This window comes from Acomys minous (genome assembly GCF_964271855.1).
Source record: "Acomys minous genome assembly, chromosome: 10".
NCBI classification, from domain to species: Eukaryota; Metazoa; Chordata; class Mammalia; order Rodentia; family Muridae; genus Acomys; species Acomys minous.
Window position 1 is genome coordinate 120816799 of NC_140491.1, and position 20741 is coordinate 120837539.

The following is a 20741-nucleotide window of genomic DNA, read 5'->3' on the forward strand; positions in this document are numbered from 1 at the left end:
TCATTACTATTATTATAGGTTTCAAATAAATATTATGTATCCAAAATATTTTGCGCTTTCTCCAGATACTAAACATGCATGGTTTCATCTACTGAGCTGAGTTTATCAGTCTAGGCATCATAAGAATCTATAGAATGCATGCAAATGTGTGCCAAAGTATAGAATTCATGCAAATGTGTGCCAAAGAAGCTAGACGCAGCCATTGTTCTCCTTGCACACTTGTGTGGAAGACACTTTAAGATGGTTCAGTGAAGTGGAACCTTTGTGCCCACTAATTTCTGAAAAGCCTCCTTCACATCTTTGTTTCTCAGGCTGTAGATCAGAGGGTTCAACATGGGGTTGACAACTGTGTAAAAGACAGAAGCCACTTTGACCACCTGCCTAGAGTTTTTGGAGTTAGGAACACAGTACAGGGAAAGTATGGTGCCATGAAATATGGTGATGGCAGTCAGGTGGGAGGCACAGGTAGAGAAGGCTTTGTGACGTCCGCTAGCAGATTTGATCTTCAGTACCGTCACAAAAATGAACACGTAAGAAGTGAGAATGATCAGTAGTGTACTCACTTCATTAAAGGTTGCAAAACAAAAGAGTAGCAGGCTGGGGATGTGTATATCAGAACTAGAGACAGCAATGAGGGCAGTATATTCGCAGAAAAAGTGGTTGATCACATTAAATCCTGAGAACTTCAGCTGGAGAGCAAAGCAGAGGAGAATGAAGGTGGCAAATGTGCCCCACATATATGATCCCATCACAAGCAGGATGCACAGCCTCTGTGACATGGCCACAGTATACAGCAAGGGATTACAGATGGCCACAAAGCGATCATAGGCCATCACTGCTAGCAAGTAAGACTCAGTCACCACTGCCACGCAGGACAGGAAGTACTGCAACATGCAGCTGAAGTAGAGAATAGTTTTATCAGCCAGGACCAAATTCTCAAGCAGCTTGGGTGTGATGATGGTTGAGTAGCAGAAGTCAACAAAGGAAAGGTGGCTAAGGAAGTAGTACATGGGAGTGTGGAACTTGGGGTCGATTTTGATGAGCACAATCATCCCAAGGTTTCCCACTACAGTGATGATATACATGAAAAGAAAGATCAGGAAAAGTGGTATCTGAAGCTCAGGGTAGTCCGTGAAGCCCAAAAGGGCAAAGATAATCTCCACACTCACATTTCCTTCTGTTGGCACCATAACTCCTGTCAGTGGACAATTGATGCTCAAGAGTCTCCTGTTTAATACAAAAATTATACAAGAAATACAAAATATTTCTCAAATAACAATATGAAATGACATTCTAGTTTGATTATTTGCACAAATACAATAAATGAGATTTTATTTTATTCCAAGAAATAAAATTAGAGAAATCTAAGAGAAAAGATGTAACAGTACCATTTGGCTACGTTTTATATTACAATATCACCGAGGCCTAGGCAGACTCAGAAGGTTAGTGCTTTCTTTGTTAGTTGGTTGCCGAAGGCTGAGACAAAACAAAAACAAACAAACAAACAAAAATATCTATATGTATTCACTTCTCTCCTGAATATTGTTGTGTCTGTATTAATGATTTAACATAGAAAGAAAAATCAAAGAGATCTTAGTTACAATGCCAGCAAAACAACATTTTCACAGTAGCAAAAGAAAGCTGAAACTTACTTGCTACAAAAAGAGTCACCGTGCTCCTGGTGCTCTGTGCACAGAAAAGAGCAGGAGAGAAGATCTTTTATGTTTACTTGACATCCCTAGGGACTCAAACTCTAGAGAAAATCCAAGACAGGCCTCAGAGCAGCTAATTAAGATGAATACCAGATATCATCTTGAGGAATCTTTAATAATGAGACTTTCCTTGAAATGACAAAGACGATGCAGTGCCATGATGTTGACTCTCAGGCACTATTAGCACATAATGAAGACATCCTCTATCACTGGCATTATCATAACACCCAAATGCTGGCTCATCTACTGATAAGCTCAGTGGACCTCTTTAGATTTTAGAAAAATTATAAAGAAATTTAAGGCAATAATTTAATCTTGGTTTTGGAAAGCAATCCAACAAGTTGTGAGTTATGTGTAGGACACAAAGCAAAAGAAAATTCTCTGACATTTCCAGTGTACCAAGCATGCCATAGTTTTATTTTATCCTTATAACATAGCATTCATAACATTTTCTAAGGAACATTTGGTAGGATAAAGGTTGTTTGAATCTTGCGTAGACCACACAACTGTTTATTGAAAAGATCTTCAGAACTTTCAAGGAATACAACAAAATTCTTTGAAGATAACTTCTTTTTTCTTCTTCTTCTTTGGTTTTTTGAAACAGCAGGGTTTCTCTGTATAGCCCTGGCTGTCCTTGACTTGCTTTGTAGACTTCACTGGCCACCTCGAGCTCATAGAGATCCGCCAGCCTATGCCTCCCAAGTGATGGGAATAAAGGCATGCACCACCATGCTGGGCAATTTTTAATTTTTTTCAGTCAAGCTTCTTTCCTTTTTATTAAAATAGCTTTCCCCCTCACACAATGTACCCTAACTATGGCTTTATTTTCATCTACTATTCCCAGTTCCTCTTCATCTCCCCTTCCATCTGTATCTGCCCCCTCTCTTTCTTTCATTAGAAATCAAACACATTTATAAAGGATAAAATTAAAATATAAGATAAAACAGTGAAATAGCATAACCCGAATAAAGGAAAAGGACTCAAGAAAAGACACAAGAAATAGATAAAGATACAGAGTTCCACTCATTCACACACTCAGGAATCCTACAACAACAAACCATAATATATATGCAAAGAGCTTGTAAGTTTTCTAAAAAGAGAAAGATAATGTAAAATTTAAAAAAAAGTTTTAAAAAGTGTTCACATGACAATTTGAGATAAGGAACTTCCAAGGATGTCCTTAAATGCATTTTCTGTTAAGCATCTACTACTGGGCACATGGCCTTCATTCAAAAGTACTTTGCTTCACTAGTGAGTCTCCATTGGAGAAAATGAAATTTTATTTTACAAGTGGTTATCAATTTCAGATAGCTTCTATGTTTGGGATGAGGGCATTTCCCCCTTCTCTTTCCTCCCTCCAGACCTTCCTATATGCCCTTTTGCTGTCTATCAAATTCAAAGCCACTTTTTCTTTTTCTTTTTTCCACTTTTTTATTATTTATTAATTTATTTATATTACATCACAATTGTTATCCTATCTCTTGTATGCTCCCATTCCTCCCTCCCTTCCGCTTTCACCCCATTCTCCTCCCCTATGACTGTGACTGAGGGAGACCTATTTCCACTCTATATAATTATAGGATATCAAGTCCCTTCTTGGTAGCCTGCTATCCTTTCCCTGAGTGCCACCAGACTTCCCCATCAAGGGGACGTGGTCAAATATGGGGCTCCAGAGTTCCTGTGAAAGTCAGTCCCCAGTCTTCACTCAACTGTGGAGAATGTCCTGTCCACTGGCTAGATCTGGGTAGGGATTTGAAGTTTGCTGCAAGTATTGTGCTTGGTTGGTGCCATAGATTGAGCAGAACCCCTGGGCCCAGATCTGCCCATCATAATATTCTTCTTGTAGGTTTCTGGAACCATCTGGATCCTTCTATTTCCCCATTCTCCCATACTTCTCTCACCTAACCCTGTGGTACATTTGCACTATATAATACTACTCAGCTATTAAAACAAGTAATTTCCCAAATTTGTGGAAAAAAAATGGATTGAACTAGAAATGATCATAATGACTGAGTTAACCCAGAAGCAGAAAGACTCAAATGGTATATACTCACTTATAACAGGACACTAGTGCAAGGGGCATGTCCCATGAAAGTCTTCACCTACCAGGCAAGTGAGGTAGATGTGAGGACATCCTGTTGGATCTCAAAGCCTCTTTTTCCTTACTCGATGTTTATGCCTATTTGTATAAGTTCAAGCCTGAGTTCATAAACACTACCTGCTCAAGTAACTACCTGTTACTTGTATGTATGAGGGTTGCAAGTTAAGCTGCTACTTAGTATCAATTACTCAGTTTTAGAAGTGTGTAGTAAAATGTCAGAGACTGCATAGACACTTGATATTGAAGAACACAGCACTTAACCAGCGTACTCTCTGCCACCTTAGCATCATCTTTCTCTGACAAGGGAAATGTGATGATTCAGAAGAGGAGGTACCTAGGTAACCTAGAGCCATTATTCTCCTTCTTCAAACACTAATCAAAAAATATAAAAGCCATTGAGATTCAAAGGTCGGGGTGTGTGTGTATGTGTGTGTGTGTTTCTTGAGAAGACATTGTGTCAGCTAATTCATCCTGCAAGATGAGCATCAATGGGAGCTTTGGCTCTGGTTGTCAACATATTTGTTGCAGACAGTAAGAGAGCCTACGTGAAAACAGCAAGCTAGCAAAGAATACACAGATTGGGAAAGAGTTTTAGGTACTTTCTTATCAAATAGTTAAAATAGATATGTTCAAATTAAATTATGAAAAATCTCTTTATGGAATGAATTGCAATGTGCATAATTAATGTAAAGTCAGACCCATATACTTTGAGATGAGTTTGTGGCTACAGATGTAAACACTTGAAGTGAGCAGCATATGCATATTTATGTGTGTATAGACATACATAGATCCAATACATAATCATGGAAACCACTTGGCATTACTAAATTATAGGTAACTAAGATACGGTGTTTCAAAATTCAGATAAAAAATGTCTTTTCTCGCTTTAATTTGGTATGTTAATCTAAATATACAAATATATATTTGCTGTGCTGTAAGTATAGGATTATGGTTAATATGCTTCAACATTTTAATGACATATAGGTCTGGTAATAGAAATCATGAATAAAATGTAGTCAGTTCTACAATATATTATTTTTTTACCCATTAAATAGTATCAGTTAGCATGTAAAGCAATTGTTACATATTGTAGCCATGTACAATTAACAGGCCACTATTTTAATTTTTTATTATATGGTATGGGCTTGTTCCTAAATAAACCAGTGCTTTTATTATTCAAGTATTTTTACAACAAAATTAGGCATAAATTCAGGGAGCACATAACAATACTCTTTTTTTTTATTTAGTTTTTAATCACAATCTTAAACTTAACACTGCAATCCATCTGGACTTGGAGGAGAATGAGGAAAATATGGAACCCAAAGAACTTCAGTGAGAGTAGAGATTACAAGATACTACAAGATGGGGTGGGAGTGCTCTCCTGAGCTACAGAGGGAGTGGTCTGGTGCATAAGATGCCTTCATGTTGAAAAAAATGAGAGTTGTCCACAGTTGGAAATGGTAAGCTTCTTGCTGGTCTTGCCATTCCTGGACCCAAAGTGCTTCATGGCTTCCATGATGCTCATGGCTTCTTTCACCTTCCCAAAGACCACATGCCTGCTACACAGCCATTCAGTCTTGGGCAATGCAGACAAAAACTGGGAACCATTTGTGTTTGGTCCAGTGTTTGCCATGAACAAGATGCCAGGACCTGTATGCTTCAGGATAAAGTTCTCATCCTCAAATATCGCCCCCTAGATGGACCTGCCATCAGTGCCATTATGGCATGTGAAGTCACCACCCTGGCATAAGAATCCTAGAATAATTCAGTGAAAGGATGACCCCTAATATCCAAATCCTTTCTTTCCAGTGCTCAGAGTACAAAAGGTTCCAGCTGTCTTTGGAACATTGTCTCCAAACAGCTTGAAGGAGATGCAACCCAAAGGTTCACCATCTGCCAAGATGTCAAAGAACATGGTGGGGTTGACCATGGCTGCATCAAGCAGCGGCAGGGGACAGAGGCATCTACAAAGCTAACAGTGCTCTTTTATCTATTTTCTTATTAAGTATAATGCTGTTTTCATGAGCTACAATAACCTGATCATTCAAAAGAAGAGAAGTAAAGTTTCAGTGATTGCAAAAATACTTAAAGTAGCACTTAGTAAAGTTATCTTAGAAGAATGAGGTTGTTGAATACAACTTTGGTGAGCCCATGATGATCTTACCCATCACTGATAAGCTAAATCCACTTACTTTGAAAATTCTCATGTGAAATTTTAGTTTAGACTATAAAATAACTAAAATAATAGCCAAATATGGCAATGGATTGTTCAAGATTTTGATACTTTCAGTCAAATCTTTCTCTGATTCATCACTTTGTCACAAATTAGATGGTACTGTTTGGATTAAAGGAGTGTACTAAAGGCATATCTATATTCCATACAAGGCATATCTATATTCCATAAAAGGCATATCTGTATTCCATACAAGGCATATCTATATTCCATACAAGGCATATCTGTATACCTTACAAGGCATATCTGTATTCCGTACAAGGCATATCTGTATTCCGTACAAGGCATATCTGTATTCTGTACAAGGCATATCTGTATTCCATACAAGGCATATCTGTATTCCGTACAAGGCATATCTGTATTCCGTACAAGGCATATCTATATTCCGTACAAGGCATATCTGTATTCCATACAAGGCATATCTATATTCCGTACGAGGGGTTAAAGGTGTGTTGTGTGGGCACATTTCAGCAAGATCATACGCCTAGAAGTTCTTTGACTAATGTCAGAGCATTCATGTTCTTAAATAAAAATTTCTCTATACCTCAAACTCATCGTTTCTAAGCTGCACATTCTTTCTCTACAATACTCTCATAGTAACAGTCAAAAACCTAAGTGAAACAACCTTCCACTTAGTCCAAGAACTTCACTCTATAAGTATCCTAAATCTTAAAGATGCTTCATCCTCAATAAAGCTGGATGTCCACCCCCAAAATCTTGCCTACACATATATGGATCCTATATTTCCTCTGCCCAATAATTGTTGAACATCCACTGACAACTGTGTCTCATAAATTTATTAACTTTTCAAACATCCTCAAACAAAAACCACCTAAAAGATTTCTACACATTTCTATCACACACACACACACACACACACACACACACACACACACACACACACAAAATTTTCATAACCATGGTCTTATTTGGGTCAAGGTCATCCAACAAACTCTATCCTTACCTTCACTGTTACCTCCCTCAATGTCTCTCACTTTCTTTGTGCCTCTCTTCAACACCCTCCATTAGCCACCATCTCCCTCTGTGTTGATACCACAGTTGCCAGTGCCCCTCCGCCACTACTGAGCACTCATCCTCTTGAGAATCTAAGCCTCACTTTGAGAAACAAAGCCAGGCTTTCTTGGCATTTCTACGCCAACCACACTAATCAGTTACAAACCATTCCTCTCACCATTTTCCAAGAGCCTCCATGACCCTCCATGTTTCTAAAACATCTCAATTTCACAACCCACCTGAGCATCCCAGGAAAGACTATTTGGATGCAACCAAAGTCTCTCAAATTGTATTCTCCCCAACAGAGTCAAACCCTGCTTTCAAATAGCATTTGTTCTCCAATTGACGTTATACAAGCAATTCACATTTTCCTGACTCCTCTCAAGAACTATCAAATAGATTTCATGTAAGTTTGCCTAAGTTTTCCTGCCTCTTGTCTATTCCTAAGGATGCGATCTCTCTTCCTTTCTCCAGGCTCTCCAGATTGCCATGATCTTGGGACTGTTCTTCCAAACTATCATGAAAATGAACCTAAAAGTTTAAAGTGTTCATCTAACATAAAAATTTTCTAAACTCTTTAACTTTACCCATGTCACTGTTTTTTTTTTTCTTTTTATGACCTTGGAATCTGCTTGGATGAATACAGAATTTCTTTAGACTATTTTCAGTTGTTGTGTGGTGTCTAAATAGTGATGTATTTGTGTACTCAGACACACATAATATTTTGTACCAATACAAATATTTCACAAACTAACAATACTTACAGAATCTAATTTTTTAGGTACCAGGTTGGTATGTCTAGGAGCCAAAATTTGTACACTATCCTTCTCCTATAAAGAGAAGGAAAGATATCTGTAGTCATAAGAATTTTCTTTTTTTTTTCATTTTGTGTGTGTGTGTGTGTGTGTGTGTGTGTGTGTGTGTGTGTGTGTAGTAATATGTGGAAATATAATTTGAGGTTAGGAATCATCCGCAGTTGCTCTTAGACTTCATTTATTGATTACAGAGGGTTTTACAGCCAAAACCTGAGCTCAAAAACATGGCAATTTTACTGAGCAGCTTGTTCTGTTTGAGCGTCCCTTGAACAGACTGGAGTTACAGGTCAGCTATGATGAATCACCAGCACTTCACTGGACTCTTGAGATTAAAATTGGTCCTCATGATTCTGAGGCAAACACTTAAAACAATGAATGTCCCTACCCCACTGAACACACACACACACACACACACACACACACACACACACACACACACACACACACACCAGTTGACAGTTATGGGAAGGTTATAATTTAGCTGGGTTGCTTTGGTTGCACACCTCTCTACTATCTGTCGGAACCCACACTCTACTTTATTGAGGAAACTTCTAGCTCATTGACAAACTTTGTCTTAAGTGATATAAAGTGAGTTACTAAAAATTAGTGTTTTAAATTATTTCTGATATTTGTATTTATGAAGTATGATTGCAACTTACATTGTAACCTTCTTTACATATTATCTTGCTTGTTTTCTAAAATACACACAGTATTTTAGTAAATACTTTAACATAGAATGATATTTTCTTGGAGAACATTTCATTATCAGCTTTAACATATCAGAGGTTTATTACATATTTTAAGGTTACATTGATAATTGGAGATAGGTGTCCACCATTGCCTAGATTAAAATTTTCTCCATAGTACCTGTAAATTCCTAAAAAAATTAACAATTTAGTATAATAAAACTTTCCAATATTCTAAATCAATTGTAGCAAAGATCACCTGTAATTTATACCTAACACTAGATTGACATTATAATTTCATGAGAAAAGAGTAATTCTTTGCAAGAAATAGTTAGAGTAATTATAGAAAAAAAAGTGATACACAAACTAAGTCTCTAAGAAAACCATAGGAATTCTGAATTACCCAGGAAAAGAACAAGTCTATGTGGGAACCAGGCCCGACTGGGCTGCCGGCCTGGCTTGCTGTTTCATGTCCTGTTTCTAGCAGCTTCCATGTCTGTGTTCATCTTGGTTAGCTAGTCATGTTTACTGCTCTGAGAACGCGCCCCTCCCTTCCTGGAGACTTTTCCTCCTGTGTGCAATCACCTCTTGAGGGATTTCACCTGGGAGGAGGATTCCTGTTTGGCTGCCTATAAGAAGGCTCTTTGGAACTCTGGAAAAGAAAAAAACACTGCCATGGCGGCTGCTGCTGCGGCTGCTGCTCTCTTAAGACGAAGGACCCGCTGTGTTATTGTGTGCATGTGTGTGCATGAGTTAAATCCGCAGTCCCTCGCCCTCGACTTGGTACCAGGGTGGCGCGGGCGCCACAAGTCTAAATAATATTTAAGTTAGTTTTTTAAACTTCAGTATAAGAAACACATGAGGCTTTATACAGAATTTGTAGTCTAACATGTATGTAACCTGTAATATCCTCATCAAACATTTAAACTATGGATACATTATTCATTTGTTGTCTGTATAAGAATGGAGATATGAGCTCTGCACTAGCTATGTTTGTATTGCTGTGACCAAACACGATACCAAAGACTCATAAGATGTCCATGCCGGCAGGCATCTGTTGTGGAGTCTCCAGGTATCTGACAGACACTTTGGGGCTCCAAAGGGCCATGCAGTGATGAAAAGAGGCCTGAAGAACCATGAATAACCTGTAAAAACGCCAGAACAGCAAAGATAAAAAGGCAAATGTGATGGGAATATTCATTTTAAAAGTAGACTCACGAAATTGGAAAAAAAAACTGAAGGAACAAAGCCACAAGTGGCAAATCTGCACCTTTTACCACTGGATCTTAGCCAATAGACTTCAAACTTAAAGGTCAGCAGGCTGGAGGCCCTGCAGGAAAAACCACTCCAATACTGATTAGGAAGGGCCCTAGGCCTGACAGCCAGCTACCAGCTGGTACAGGCTGGGGCTCATGCTGACTACCCTGCCAGAAGACAGAAAGCCCAGGGTAGCTCTCCACAGCCTAAAAGCACAGTAGTAGTGCCTGGCAGCCTGTACCAGAGAGAGGGTGATATACAGCTTCCTGGAGCTCGTGAGAAACATGTCATTGCTGAATAGGGGCAGCCCCATCATGAAGCTACCACTGCTGCAACCTGTGCTGCAAGACCACGAGTGCAGGCCAGCAGCACTGCCCATGCCTCCAAGCACAAGGGCCAATACTGTCAAGCCTGGCTGAAGGCACAATGATGTCCACGGTCCTGGCTACTACTGAGTGCCAGGTTTGTGTGGTCTCACTGCAGCAGGGGCCAGTTTGGATGTCCATAGCCAGTTACCACCAGAGGGCATTTAGATTTCCAAAGTCTGTCCTGCCCACAGAGACCATTCTAAGTCCTATAGCACATGCTAAAGTTGGAGACCATGTGAAAGTCCATATTTCACGTCCCTGATGATAGTAAAAGTGAAGAAAGCTACTTTTGAAGACTCACAGTTGAAACAGAGGGACATAGAAAGCCTATCTGACAACCCCTACCCCATCCTTCCAAAAAGTAACAGCCTAGACAGAAAGCCATTAGAATTTTTTTTTAATTTTTGATAAAGATATTGAAGTGTAGCTCTCCACAACTTATGGCTTCTTGTTGGTGCTTTAGTCATGTGGTACAATAGAAGAAAGAGACTCCTGGATGAAATCAGGCTTAGCAGCCACAGGGGGAAATAGTCTCTCTGGACTGAACCCCGAACAGCTTTGCAGAAACATGTTTATTGATAGTTACACAGGAGTTATTTTTAAGTAAAACAAGTTCCCATACAAACCCATATCTAATTTGTGTGTTTGTAAAGGAACACCTCACCTTGCAATTCCAGCTCTTATTGTGCTACTGTCTGCAGTACTCAGCAATGCAAGATGATCGTGGTTTGCTAGGACTTTCTTCCAACTAAAATTATGCAAAGGCTATAAAACGCCTTCAGAAAAGCAACTCTACTAATCACAGAAAACAATAACTTTTTCTAGAACGAATTTTTCAAGGTCTAAAAATGACTAATTCATTCTGTTCTTTACACCAGATACAATGACTCTACTAAGTTTTCTACTACAATGTCTGATGAGTTGTTGGTAGGAAGGGCTCAATTTTCTTAGTAGTATGTGCGGTCAGAGTTCCTGATGTGAAATATGTTAAATTAAAAAAAAAATCTTATATATACAAAAGCAGAGCCCACAGATTGGGAAAAGAGTTTCACTAACTTGACATCTGATAAAGTGCTAATATCCAAAATATATAAGGAACTCAAGGAGTTAAACACCAAAAAAACAAATAATCCAAACAAAAAATGGGATACAGAGCTAAACACAGAATTCTCAGCAGAGGAATCTTTAATGGCCTAGGAGTGCTTAAAGAAATGCTTAACATTCTTAGTCATTGGGGAAATGCAAATTCAAATGACTTTGAGATTCCATTTTACGCCTACCAGAATGGCTAAGATCAAAGAATCAAGGGGCATGCTGTCAAGGATGTGGAAAAAATGGAACAGTCCTCCATTGCTAGTAGAAGTGCAGACTTGTTCAACCACTTTGGAAATCAATCTGCTGGTTTCTCTGAAAATTATGTATAACTCTCTTAAGACTCAGCTTTACCACTGCTGGGATTATACCCAAAAAATGCTCTACCACACAACAAGGAAATTGTTCAATTATGTTCATAGCAGCTTTATTCATACTAGCCAAAAACTGGAAACAAAGCAGATACCCCTCAAATGAAGAGTAGATAAAGAAACTGGTACATTTACACAATGAAATACTACTCAGCTCTTAAAAACAAAGAAATCATGAAATTTGCAAGCAAATAGGTGAAACTAGAGGAGATCATCCTGGGTGAGGTAACCTAGACCCAAAAGTACACAGGGTCTGTACTCATTTATAAGCAGATATTAACCATATAGTACAGGATGACCGTACCGTACTATGGTTCACAGACCCAAAGAAGCTAAGAAACAAGGAAGATCCAGTGGAGGATACTTGAATCTCACTCAGAATGAGAAATGGAATAGTCAGCAGATGTGATTGAAGAGAGGAAACAGAACAGGGAGCATTGAGTGAATTGAGGGTGGAAGAGGAACAGTCCCTTGGTAATTGGCGGTGGCTTTAAGTTTTTGCTTGTTTTGTTTTTTAATCAAAGCAGAACCAGATCTGTGACACTTCCCACCAAATGGGATCTAGGGCCTCCTGAGATCAGAACAGAGGCCTTCCCCTTCTCAGCACAGATAGACTGGCTTTCTGGAGGAAGTGGACTTCAGACCTGGGTCCAGCAATATCCCGCAAGGGGAAACTGCGTAGCTTGCAATGTCCAGCACTATGAGTTCAAGGTATGATTATCATGTAGAAATAAGGGAAAAAGTTTATGGAAATTTCTGCTGTCACAATACAGGAGGCACAAATGAAGACATCTTTCAGTACAAATTCCAAGCATGCATGTGATGCACTTTGATCAAACCCACACATATTCCCTCCGTTCCTATATCTCCCATAACACTCCATGCCTCTTTCCCTTCAGAACTTCACGTGCAGTTTTAGTGCATTTTGGTGAAATTCTCTATATTGGATTTAATAAAAAAACTCTTTAATTCAATATACTTTGATCATACTCCTTCCCAACTCCTTCTACATCCATCACATATACCTATTCTCTGAGTCCATTCAGTTTATATGTATGTTCATGGGTATAGGGCCATGTACTGGAGCATGCATAGCCCCTCAGGCATTGCATCCCTAAAGAATACTGACCTTTCATGGTCAGCAGTCATCTACCACCTTTGAAATGAAAACTGAAGAATTAGGTAAAATGATCAGCTAGGGCACTCCCACCCCCACTGCGTAGACAAAGTATGCCTTTATCATGAAGAAGTGAGAGTGCAGCAGAGACAACAAAGGATGGCAGACAGCTCCTCCTCGTCAGCACGATTTCTGATTAAAAGATCCAAAGTATTTTCCCGAGACTAAAATCCATCTTCTATTCAGCTCTTATATTTCCTAGAATACATACCTGGAGAGACACAACAACCATGTGGCTCAAGGTGTAACATTCACTAACTGGAAATACGTTTTACATCTTGCATGATTGTAAATATACTTATTTTTATTTACATTTTTCATGCAATGCATTTTGAATTTTGGGAATGGTTAAGATAAACTTTAATTTGTAATAGCAACATAGCTTTTTTAGAGTCTTGATATTAATATCAATATACTTGGTATGTTTTAAAATCATAGAATTATTGATTTTTTAAAAATGTTCTGTTGTCCTCATTAGCAATGTTGCTTCTATACATTCTAAAACTCAGACTTCTATTGCTTATTTTTAAACATCTTTGAAGGCAAAATATAATGCTTCATAGTTTCTTTCGATTTTATGTTCTAATACATTTATTTATTTTCAGAAATTCAATGATTTTTTAAAGAACCTATGTAGTTTCTTTCAGAGTATACTTTCAGATATCTCAAGACATTTAAGGGGTTTTGTTTTCTATCTACATAAATATCACTTTACCACTCAGAATGAAAAAATCTCAGAGGTTCAACCTAATATTCTCAATATACTATTAACCTTCCTAAACAAGAGTCATGAATAAGAACTAAGCTATCTATACTAAGAAAATTTATCCAAGTCCAAATTTAGTTGACTCAGAAAATGAAGGTTGCTTTGGGTATTTCTGATAACATGTAGTTAATGAATCAGCCATAATAACATCAAATCCCTCTCATCCTAATATATGTCTAGGGTTACGAGAGATTCAGAAACTCAGTGCTTATGGTTTTTTGATTGATTGATTGATTGATTGATTGATTGAGCACATGACTTTACATACACGGACAGGTTGTAAAACAAGTATAAAAATTTATTTCAAATAATTTATAAATTATTCAGATATATTTCTAATTTACTAATTACCTTGTGACTCTAGGTACAAGAACTCAGGAGATTTACTTTTAGTTCTTCCTTAACCGTACATAACGTTTTTGAGCTAGATCTGTATTATACATTAGCCTTTGCACAAATCATGTACCAATAAATACACTAAGAAAACAAGTAATTTGTAAGTAATATCACAATGATAATTTTGTTAAAATGGTCACAGAGTTATCTACAGTTAATTAAACAAAGTACTGCTGGAAAATACAGGTTGGGACTTCGTGAATAAACCTAAAAGCTTATAATCTAGAGTACTTTCATTGTCAATTTTTTTTGAGATTATAATATAGTTGCAACACCTAACTCCTAATAATTTTAACTCATACTTTCTTTTTTCTTTTTTTATACTTTATTAATTTATTCATATTATATTTTAATTGTTATCCCCTCCCTTGTATCCTCCCATTCTTCCCTCCCTCCCATTTTCCCCTTATTCCCCTCGCCTATGACTGTGACTGAGTGGGACCTCCTATACTTTCATTGTTTTCTCTCTTCACTGCTGGTTGTCTTTACTTTCTTATTTCTCATCACCACCTGGCACTTTCTGTATATTCTTTCACAATTTCAGGTCATGTTCATTGTAAAATCAGTCAACAATAGTGAAAAGAATATTTTGACATTTCTGTCTTTATTTCCACTATTTTCAGAAACCACTTTGTTAGTCCATGAGATTATATTACAATTACACTTCATGTGTATTTCAACTTTATTTATTCTGTAATTCTTAAATCTCATTGAAACAAAAGTTATATTTAGCATTTCATTAACACCTCTGGAATATGTACTATAACAATGAGGATGCCGTTTCAGTTCTTGAAATGATTCTAAGATCAATAGAAACAGTTTAGCAGGAGAAATGTGTGATCAATAGTTTGGCTCAACATAACAACACCCTGTTCCTTCAATTCATTTCTTTTTCACAAAACACTTTTAAATTTCCCAATGGATTTGGGTATCAGGCTTTGTATTTCTTCTGAGTCATAAAATGTTAACAGTTGAATCATAATCTGTGAGTTAACAGATCAGTTCTGACTCTGCTTTCAACAAACAAGTAGCTTAATATTCAAATGCACATAGCTTGACGACTGAACTTTACTATTTTAGGAGCCTAGACTTGAAACCCTAGTCATCCACAACTGCAAACAGATGGCTTATTGTGATAGCTAGTTAATTATAGGGTATAACAAGCAATTGGTAAACAACTGCTCATTGTTTACATGTAAATAGCCAATGTCTGCATCAAATGCATGTATTACTTCTATATCAATATATTCATTGTTATATTGAAGAATTATGGGTAAAATGATTACAATATGATTTCTACAAAGAAAATAAACTTAAAATAATCTCATCCAGGGTTTATATAAATAACATTAAACAATGACCACCGAATGATTACACTCTGACAAGGCAAACTAGGAGATTAGCATATACTTTACTGTGGCTATTTTCTAACACAGCAAAGAAAATGTTTAATTTATGAAGCTAGAATAAAATGAAGTATATTATACTCTATATCACGAAATTAGTAGTCATATATACATATGTACACAAAGAATATATTCTTTGGTAAACTTTTTGGTATCACTGTGGTTTACTTAGAATTAAATATATTTTTGATTACCTTATTCATTTTTTGCCTGAACATCTATGTACTGATATATATTAAAGTACAGTTAGTAATTATAAAACATATTTTTGAAAAGATTTTTAAATTCCACATTAGTGTAGTAAATTCTGAGAAGGATATAATATTTTTTCTCTACTTCTTATAGTTAATTATTAAAGTATACTAATACTTAATTACTATAGGTATACATAAATTGCCTAATTTCCCAATGAATATCACTCTATTATTGAAAGAAATAGCTACAAATTGTCAGTGAAATATATAAAATATACTTATGAAATAATTAAAAACAAGTTGTTTTATATTGAATGAAAAATACATTTTAGGTAGACTAACTTTCTGACAGTCTCTTTAACATCCTTGTTTCTGAAGCTGTAGATGAGGGGATTCAGCATAGGGATGACCATGCTGTGGAACACAGTGGCTACTTTCACGAGAAGCAGTGAACTTTTAGATTTGAGAATGCCGTAGAGTAGAAGGACAATCCCATGACAGACACCAATAGCCGTGAGGTGTGAGGCACATGTAGAAAATGCCTTTCGGAAGGCCCCCTTAGTGGGAATCTTGATGACTGTGACAACTATGAAAACATAGGAGGTGATGATGATCACCAGGCAGCAAGCCTCATTAAACATAGAAATGACTAGACACGCCATTTGGCTGAAGGAGGTGTCTGAGCAGGATACAGTAAGGAGGGCAGAGAACTCGCAGCAAAAGTGATTGATGACATTTGGTCCACAGTAAGATAGCTGCAAAAGAATATATGTGAGAGTTGAGGAAAACATTATAGCCCATATGTAAGTCATTACTACCAGGATTGAACAGAGCTGATGAGACATAGCCACAGTGTAAAGTAAGGGATTACAAACTGCCACAAACCTGTCATAGGCCATCACTGCTAGCATGAACATTTCTGTAATCACAAATGTACACCCAAGAAAGTACTGTGCCATACACCCTTCAAAGGAGATTGTTTTGTCTTCTATAAGCAAGAGGTCTAACAACTTTGGTGTGATTACAGATGTGTAGCAAAAATTAACAAAGGATAAGTGACTGAGAAAAAAGTACATAGGAGTGTGGAGTTTGGGATTAATCTTGATGATAAAAATCATACCAAGGTTTTCCAATACAGTAACTGTGTACATGATCAAGAATCCCAGGAAGAGGGGCACCTGGAAGTATGGAAATTCTGAAAAGGCCAACAAGATAAAAGAAGACACCTTGCTTAGGTTTCCCTCATTCCACCGTTGACTTCTGTTGAAGGAGATTTCAGAGTCCATACTGAGCAGCAGTGTGCAGCAGAGAAGTGGGTATGATGGACTTCAGGCAGAGCTCCAAGATGACCCTGTGGGATGTCATGCATCAAATATGTATTGATGACTTCTCTTTGATATATTTAGGCTTTATCTCAATCACTGTCTACTTTCTATTTGAACATCTTGTATTTTTTAACTGAATATTTTATGCCTCTCATCTGTAAATTAAAAAACCTCCAATTATTAAAATTATAAGTGATTTACCTATAAATAACAAGACATCCTGAAAGGTTCAATAATAGCACATATATATCATAGAGGTAACAAAAAGCCATGAAATTTGACTTAAGACTCATTCAAAAGCAGGAAATTCATGCTTAGTATGTTAAATTTACCTTGCTGACTATGGATGGTGAATCCTAGAAGAGATTACAGTAACACCAATTCACTGAGACAGTATGATTTCTAATTGCATTCTAAATAATTATCCATATTCCTACAGAAAAAGATAGTTCTCACCCTCAGCAAAGAAGCTTCTTTTTACAGCAGTTGGAGATCATTACAGAAAGCCCAAAGTGGTCAAAATGCAGAAATAACTATTGTGGGTTGTCTATTTAATACATTTAAAATGCAATCCCTGTATCTAAGCCTAAAGCAGTGGTTCTCAACCTTCCTAATTTAATACAATTCCCTCATGTTGTAGTGACTCCAACCATAAAATTGTTTTATTGCTACTTCATAACTGTAATTTTCTATTATTATGAACCATAATATAAATGTCTGATATACAAAGTATCTGATATATGACCCCCAAAGGGGTCATGACAAACAGCTTGAGAACCACTGGTAAGGGAACATGTCAGATGGTATGTGTGTGTGATGGGGGAGAAATTTGTTAGAGTCAGAGGGCCAGGACTGTAAATCTTCTGTTAACAAGACCCTTTTATATGTGGTAAAGGAGCTGTAACCATGAAATCCCAGCAAAGCCTAAAGTATGACAACACCAGTTGACATGCCAACTCGGATGGAGGAGTGAAATTCTCAGAAGACTTTACTCCTACAGAAAGAGCCACTAGCAATTAGAAGTTGCTGAGAGAGAAAGAATCAGTCTTCTCTGGGGACAGGGCCCCTGCTAGGTTAACCACTCCCAAGAGGTCAGTCATAAATAAGTTTGAGGATCACTAAATGATCTCAGCAGATTACATTTATAAACTTGTATAAATGTATATGTAATAATTATAACTAAAGAATAAGAGGCCTTGAATTTGCAAAAGAGTTGGTGACACACAGTGGAATTAGAGAACAGGGAGGGAGAGGAAGAATGATTTAACTACAGTATTCATATATGAAATTCTCAATAAATAAATACAATTAAATTGCTTTTGGCAAGATGGTAGGTAATTCTTATTATGTTATTCCTCTTGATCCATGAGCATGGAAGATCTTTTAATTTTCTGATATCTTCTTCAATTTCTTTCTTCCGAGACTTGAAGTTTTTGTCATACAGGTCTTTCACTTGCTTCATTAGCGTTAAACCAAGATACTTTATATTATTTGTAACGATTGCAAAAAGTGTTGTTTCCTGAATTTTGCACACCATTTTTCTTTGTATACAGAATGTCTACTAATTTTTTTAGTTACTTTGCTGAAGGTGTTTATCAGCTTTAGGATTTACCTGGTAGAATCTTGTGGGTCACTTATGTATACTATCATATCCCCTACCAATAAGTGGATATTAACTATAAAGCATAGGATAACCATGAAATCATGTATAGACCAAACCAAGCCAAGGTGTGTCTAAGGGAAGATGCTTGAACTCATTCAGAACAGTAAATATATAGACATCTGAAGTATAGCAATGGAGGGAGCCGAGTGGGGAGGCAGGGTGGACAACTGGGATGGGGAACAGGTGGGTGTGGAGAGGAGGGCAGCTGAGGGGAAGGAACAGAAAGAGAACAACAATCAGTGAGAGGACATCTCTGAGACAGGGAGGCTCCTGGGAGTCTATGCAGATTACCCTCACTGAAACTCCAAGTAATGATGTTAAGAGAATGGAGTCACCACCTCCTGTAGCCAGGTGGTACTCCCAGTAGAGGAAGCGGGTCACCAACTCACCCATGAAACTTTTGACCCAAAATATGTAGGGGTAAAGATGGAACAGAGAGCGAGGGAATGACACACCAGTGACTGGAGCAGTTGGAGACACACCCAATGGAAGAAGGCTGACCACTGTCACTATTAATGACACTCTGTTATGCTTGCAGACAGGAGTCTAGCATAACTGTCTTCTGAGAGACTTCCTCTGACAGATGATGGAAACTGATGCAGAGACCCGCAGCTCAGGCAGTGCTGTGGAAGAGTCAGAGGAAAAACAGAAGGAGCCATAGGGGTCAATTACACAACAAGAAGATCTATGGACCCTGGACCCTAGGGCACTCACAGAGACTGAACCTTCAACCAAAGAGAATGCATGAACTGAACCTCGACCCCCTACATATATGTAGCAGACATGCAACTTGGTTATCATGTGGGTTCCTTAACAACGGAAGTGGCAGCTGTCTCTGACTCTACTACTGCCTGTTGCTGGGTCCCTTGACCCTAGGTGGGCTGCCTGTCTTTCCACAGTAGGAGAGTGTGCACTAAGCTTAGTCCTGCTGAAACTTAGGTGCCATGGCGTATTTGTGCCCCGTGGGGACTTCCCTTTCTCTGGGAGAAGGGAGAGCAGTTATTGGGAAGAGGGAGATGTGGAAGTGGTATTAGGTTAGAGGAGGGTGGTGGCTGGGTCAGGATATAAAGTGATTAAAAAATAAATTAATGGAAAATACAATTAAAATAATTAATTATATGTGTACATTGAATGTATCTTATTATTCTAAAACTTAGTTTAGTTTTGTTTGTGTTATTTGGTTTGGTATTTTCGAGACAGGGTTTCTCGATGTGTAGCCCTTACTGTCCTGGACTTCTAGACAATTTGAACCTTACTAAAAACATTATAAAATTATATACACCAGCACTGCTAGCCCTGAGAAGCTGAGGCAGGAGGATGATATGAATTTGAGGGAAGCTTGAGCTATTTTTTAAAAAAGTTACAGGTTAGCTTTAGCCTGGAATATACAGTGAGACTATATCTCATGAAAAATATGGATAATAAGAGTATTGTATTTATGCAGAGTAAGTATCCCTGAAGAATAATATAAAATCCATTTATAAAAAGAAACACTGAACATTAGAAGTGAGCTTGAATCTCAGAAATTGCATGATCTCGCTGTATGTATACCTGTAGGTAGTTTATTGTATATATGTGTAATAATATAAATATATATGTAAAAATAAAAAATAAAAAAGAATAAAGAACAAAAATGTAGGAAAAACACACAAACGAAACTATGCAGAGTGTGGGGAAAACATAGTAGTGGTATTATGTAATACAGCCGAATAAAGCTATAACAGAGCATAAAAAAAGAAAGATCAAGAAAAGGACAACAATATATATTCTCAGTTGAAACAAGCACCAGAATAGGTGTAGTGTCAAATTTACTATTTGGAACCTGTTATCTAATTAATAAGGTGTAGCCAATGTAGAAAACTTTCATTGATGCATGAAACAAATCTTTTCTAGGTGTATCTTATAATATTTGAATAAGCCAATTAAAATGTGTTCATGCATGTAAAATGAAATAATGGTTTAGATAAATGAGAAGATTCAAAGAAAATTTCAAATGCAACAGGAATAATGGTAGCATAAAATTTAATTTTTCCAAAGTATAACACTTACTTACTGTTATTGTTATGTGAGCATGATTTGAGAAAAGTGTTTGTGGGGGGTGGGGTCAGACAGCAAAATAAAATCTAATTGTCTTATTGTTGACAGATGTGTTTCTTATAAAAGAA

At 37.3% G+C, this 20741-nt stretch overlaps 2 protein-coding genes across 2 annotated transcripts in view; both read right to left on the bottom strand.

The window, feature by feature from the left end:
- Positions 1 to 245: 245 nt before the first annotated feature.
- The window catches only part of LOC311607378 (uncharacterized protein), a gene marked incomplete at both ends in the record, with an annotated part of 45592 nt that continues 25096 nt past the window's right edge, over positions 246 to 20741 (bottom strand). The window contains one exon of the mRNA XM_084799029.1: positions 246 to 1227. Within this exon, the coding sequence (XP_084655155.1) occupies positions 246 to 1227 (982 nt within the window). The remainder of the gene's footprint in view (positions 1228 to 20741) is intronic.
- Positions 15894 to 16874, bottom strand: LOC311606784 (olfactory receptor 1165-like; the record flags this gene model as incomplete). The annotated part of the gene is made up of 1 exon (XM_084798197.1): positions 15894 to 16874. One exon carries the CDS (start codon positions 16872 to 16874, stop codon positions 15894 to 15896), a length of 981 nt encoding a protein of 326 aa, XP_084654323.1.